Genomic DNA, 5,386 nt, shown 5'->3' on the forward strand with positions numbered 1-5,386 from the left:
GGCGCTGCTGGGCACGGTCCTTCCAGCGCCCCCGTCCTCCCCCCTCCAAGTCGGTGCTGGAAAATCACCCGCTGCTGGCTCCCAATAACCAGCTTCCGGGGCATCGAACCACCCCCACCTCTTCAGCTCGGACTTGCGCTCCCCCAATACCTCACTCCATCCAGTACCCCAACTGACGACCTTGTCCACATGACAGCCCCTCCCGGAGCCCGAGCTCAGAACCGGGCAAACGAACCCTACAGACATTTTTGCATGGAGGTTCTGCACAATGTTTATTGGCTGGTGTCTCTGGGGTTTGACAGTAACTCTAACATCCCGTATTTGGCCGAGGAAAAAAATGCTCCTTTTCCCTTAAAAAATTAATATTAAAATACCCAGCATCGTAGATAAAGTAGGTTATCGTATTCTCTTATTTTGTATCCCTCTACTTTCTGCTTCCAAACGCAGTAACAGTCCTAGTAGTGCTGAGCCCTGGGGCTTGAGGCGAGGTTGTGGGGGTCTGCTTCCACAGTTTGCACTGAATTAGAGATAGAATGAGGAATGGGGGTGGAGGCGCATTCCTTCGGGGGCCGAGGTTTAAGCCCAAGGGGCTGTGTACCTATCTCGCCTATACCTGAACCTCAGAACTCTTCCCCGGTTTCTGTACACAAGTAAAAAGGCGCCCCCGCCCCATCCCCCAACCCCGGGAACAAGGGTCCGCATTGAACCAGGTGCGAATGTTCGCTCGCCTTCTCTGCCTTTCCCGCCTCCCCTCCCCCCGGCCACGGCCCCCGCCTCCCCCCGGCGCTGCACCCTTGGTGTTGGCTGCAGCCCGCGAGCAGTTCCCGTCAATCCCTCCCTCCCGTTTACACAGGATGTCCATATTAGGACATCTGCGTCAGCAGGTTTCCACGGCCGTTCCCTGAAGTTGTGGGGGGAGCCATCCCCGAAGTCCCTCATTTTAGGGGGTCTACGCGACCCCAAGACAGAGACTGAGAAAAGCTCAGAAGATAAAGAAACACAATAAGACGAAAGGCAGGGGGCTGAGAGGGCGTAAGAGGCAGCAAAGAGGCTGCAGAGGTGGCAAGGTCCGCGCGCCACCCCTCGAGAGCTGCAATGGTAGCGCTCCGTGACGTATTGGGCTCATTCATAAAATGCTGTTATAAAAGCAGTGGCCTAGTACTCCAACCGCATCTGCAGCGAGCAGCTAAGCTGAGACAGAACCGGCAGCGGCGCAGCGAGCGAGCAGCGACCGCGCTCTTACCCAGCTCAGCCCCGCAGCTCCTACCTGTCTCCGCCCCTCAGCCCCTCGCCCGGCTTTGACTACCTGCGATCATGATGTTCTCCGGCTTCAACGCCGACTACGAGGCGTCATCATCCCGCTGCAGCAGCGCCTCCCCTGCCGGGGACAGTCTCTCCTACTACCACTCACCGGCCGACTCCTTCTCCAGCATGGGCTCTCCCGTCAATGCGCAGGTAAGGCTGGCTTCGTGCCACCGCGGGGCTCGGGGCTCGGGGTTACAGGGGAGGAGACACTGGGACGGGACGCTCAGGAAGACAAGCCGGGGACCCCATTCGCCAGAGAGGGAGGCTTGCCCCGGCCGGATCAGCCCTATCTCGGGAGCCCCGGACTTGTTCGGAGCGCACACATGCTTGTCATAATAAGAATCTTTTCTTCTCTCCCGCTGTGGGCTCATTCTGAGCTGACCCTGGCCCACGCGCTCTGACTGGTCTCTGACATTAGCGGGGGGCAAAAGTGTCCCAAGCAAAGACTCGCTAACTAGAGCCGGGCACCTCCGGGGGAGGAAGCAAAACGCGGCATTCCTCCCTCCCCTCGCAGCCTGGAGCAGGGAGGAGGGTGAGAGGAGGAGGGTGAAGCCGGCGGGTGTGTAAGGCAGTTTCATTGATAAAAAGCGAGTTCATTCAGGAGACTCCGGAGCGGCGTCTGCGTCAGCGCAGACGTCAGGGATATTTATAACAACCCCCCTTTCAAGCGAGTGATGCTGAAGGGATAACGGGAACGCAGCAGTAGGATGGAGGAGAAAGGCACTGCGTTGCGGAATTCTTGGGAAGGGAGAGACCTTTCATCCAGGATGAAGGACATATAAAAATACTTAAGCAGTCCATTTTTCACTCTCTCCCTGCTGCATGCGGCACTGGGCACTCCGCTCACTCCACCTGCGTCCAGAACCTGGTCGCTCACGTCAGCTTTCCCCTTCTATATTTCATTCTAGGACTTCTGCACCGATCTGGCCGTCTCCAGTGCCAACTTCATCCCAACGGTGACTGCTATCTCGACCAGCCCAGACTTGCAGTGGCTAGTGCAACCCACCCTGGTCTCCTCGGTTGCCCCATCCCAGACCAGAGCCCCTCACCCCTACGGAGTCCCCACTCCCTCGGCTGGGGCTTACTCCAGGGCTGGAGTCGTGAAGACCATGCCAGGAGGCAGAGCTCAGAGCATTGGCAGAAGGGGCAAGGTGGAACAGGTGAGGGTTCTCAACACCTTCTCTCTAGTGGTGGCTGGGGTTGGGAGGGATGAGGTTAGTCTTGATGGAGATGGGGAGCATAGTGGACAGGCTGAAACCATGGGTGGAACTGATTACATATCCTGGACTGCGAACCCCGGCTCCAAGCCCTATCCATCCCAAGTCAGACTCTAATAGTCCACCTTAAGTAATATCCAATGTGCAGTTTCTTCCCTAATAGTTTCTTATCTCATGCTTGTAGCTTCTCTTTGTTCTCCTGCTGAGGTTCTTATTTTAAATGCAAGTCACACCCAGCTTGCAAATGCAGGTTAGAAATGGCTTCACAGAAGAGGTGCCAGGAGGCGGGAAGCTGCAGGAGCCAGTTTTCCTAGGGTGGGTGAACGGAGCTGATAGCAGGCACTGTTACTGAATGTTGCCCTCTCTCTCTCTCCCCAACTCCAGTTGTCCCCAGAAGAAGAAGAGAAAAGGAGAATCCGAAGGGAAAGGAATAAGATGGCTGCAGCCAAATGCCGGAACCGGAGGAGGGAGCTGACTGACACACTCCAAGCGGTAGGTAGAATCCACGGATCACTTCCTTCGAAAACTTAAGGGCAAAGTTAGAGACTGGGTAGAAGGGAGCAGAGTCTTTGAGTAAGACCGTGTCTTATGCTTTGCTGTATCCTCTGTATCCAGGAGACAGACCAACTAGAAGACGAGAAGTCTGCTTTGCAGACTGAGATAGCCAACCTGCTGAAGGAGAAGGAAAAACTCGAGTTCATCCTGGCAGCTCACCGACCTGCCTGCAAGATCCCTGATGACCTGGGCTTCCCTGAAGAGATGTCTGTGGCTTCCCTTGATCTGAGTGGGGGCCTGCCTGAGGCTGCCACCCCCGAATCTGAGGAGGCCTTCACCCTGCCCCTCCTCAATGACCCGGAGCCCAAGCCCTCCGTGGAGCCGGTCAAGAGCGTCAGCAGCATGGAGCTGAAGGCCGAGCCCTTTGATGACTTCCTGTTCCCAGCATCGTCCAGGCCCGGCGGCTCTGAGACAGCCCGCTCTGTGCCGGACATGGACCTGTCTGGTTCCTTCTATGCAGCAGACTGGGAGCCCCTGCATGGTGGCTCCCTGGGGATGGGGCCCATGGCCACAGAGCTGGAGCCCCTGTGTACCCCGGTGGTCACCTGCACCCCCAGCTGCACTACTTACACGTCTTCCTTCGTCTTTACCTACCCTGAGGCTGACTCCTTCCCCAGCTGTGCAGCTGCCCACCGCAAGGGCAGCAGCAGCAACGAGCCTTCCTCTGACTCGCTCAGCTCACCCACGCTGCTGGCCCTGTGAGCGGGCAGAGAGGGGAGGCAGCAGGCAGGCACGCGCCACTGCCCGAGTCGGTGCATTACGGAGAGGAGAAACACGTCTTCCCTCGAGGGTTCCCGTAGACCTAGGGAGGACCTTATGTGGGCGTGAAACACACCACCAGGCTGTGGGCCTCAAGGACTTGAAAGCATCCACGTGTGGACTCGAGTCCTTACCTCTTCTGGAGATGTAGCAAAACGCATGGAGTGTGTATTGTCCCCAGTGACACATCTGAGAGCTGGTAGTTAGTAGCATGTTGAGCCAGGCCTGGGTCTGTGTCTCTTTTTCTCTTGCTCTTTAGTCTTCTCATAGCATTAACTAATCTATTGGGTTCATTATTGGAATTAACCTGGTGCTGGATATTTTCAAATTGTATCTAGTGCAGCTGATTTTAACAATAACTACTGTGTTCCTGGCAATAGTGTGTTCTGATTAGCGATGACCAATATTAAACTAAGCAAAGATATGACTTTATTTTCTAGTAGATAGAAATAAATAGCTATATCCATGTACTGTAGTTTTCCTTCGGCATCAATGTTCATTGTAATGTTACTGATCATGCATTGGTGAGGTGGTCTGAATGTTCTGACATTAACAGTTTTCCATGAAAACGTTTTATTGTGTTTTTAATTTATTTATTAAGATGGATTCTCAGATATTTATATTTTTATTTTATTTTTTTCTACCTTGAGGTCTTTTGACATGTGGAAAGTGAATTTGAATGAAAAATTTAAGCATTGTTTGCTTATTGTTCAAAGACATTGTCAATAAAAGCATTTACGTTGAATGCGACCAACCTCGAGCCCTTTTCATTCTGGAAGTTCGGTAAGCGTCTGAGAGGTATTATCGGAGACCAGTTTGTCGAGAAGGGCAGCTCCTGGAGGGGACACACCCCTCCGTTTGATCCCTTATCAAAGAGAAAGAAACTCTAGCGCTGACGCTGGACTATTAGACAAACACGTGTCTTGCCTTTGCGGTACCGCGTCTGTACTCACAGTTGCTGGGAATGGAAACTGCATGGCAAGAGCTTTTGAGGAAACGTCCTCCTGCTTCTTCTGTTTTGAAAGTCCAAGGCAGGGGGGAAATCCTTAAATCCAGTTGTGCTACTATTAAACTTAAATGTCTTGATCTTCTAGGAATCCTCTCGGCAAACAATTAAGCTTTGCACAAACCTCTTGAACGCTTCACAAAGTCACGTGACAGTTACTCCCCCGCCTTAAGGGAGGACAGTTGAATGGTTAGAAGGATGACTTCTCAGTATTTCAAAATGACAATCTCAAACCCTTGGGACTGGAATCTTAACTTCCTCACTCCCTACCCTATTCATCAGGCTGAACTGCCTCCTAACACTTGGTTTAAAAAAAGTTTTCGCCTGCTTCGAAAACAAACGAGAGCAACCTCCGACTTTTCAATCCTTAACTTGAACAGACTGTATATGTAGTGGTGTTTTTTTTTGTTTTTTTGTTTTTTCTCTGAAGGAAAGGAGGGTTCTCGTCCTGTCCCTTAGTAATAAATGTACTGCAGTTTCTGAGGTTTCTTTAACATGTGCCTGACCTTTAGTTTACACTGGAGGGAGAAAAAAGCTGGCTCTG

The 5,386-nt window shown here is 52.7% G+C and overlaps 1 protein-coding gene across 1 annotated transcript; it reads left to right on the forward strand.

The window, feature by feature from the left end:
• The first annotated feature begins 1,158 nt into the window (after window positions 1-1,158).
• Window positions 1,159-4,586, forward strand: FOS (Fos proto-oncogene, AP-1 transcription factor subunit). Its single transcript, XM_047796122.1, has 4 exons — window positions 1,159-1,455; window positions 2,214-2,465; window positions 2,907-3,014; window positions 3,138-4,586. The coding sequence occupies exons 1-4, from the start codon at window positions 1,315-1,317 to the stop codon at window positions 3,777-3,779; spliced, it is 1,143 nt and encodes a 380-aa protein (XP_047652078.1). The 5' UTR covers window positions 1,159-1,314; the 3' UTR covers window positions 3,780-4,586.
• The last annotated feature ends 800 nt before the right edge of the window (window positions 4,587-5,386 follow it).

Source organism: Phacochoerus africanus, chromosome 9 (assembly GCF_016906955.1).
Source record: "Phacochoerus africanus isolate WHEZ1 chromosome 9, ROS_Pafr_v1, whole genome shotgun sequence".
Taxonomy (NCBI): domain Eukaryota; kingdom Metazoa; phylum Chordata; class Mammalia; order Artiodactyla; family Suidae; genus Phacochoerus; species Phacochoerus africanus.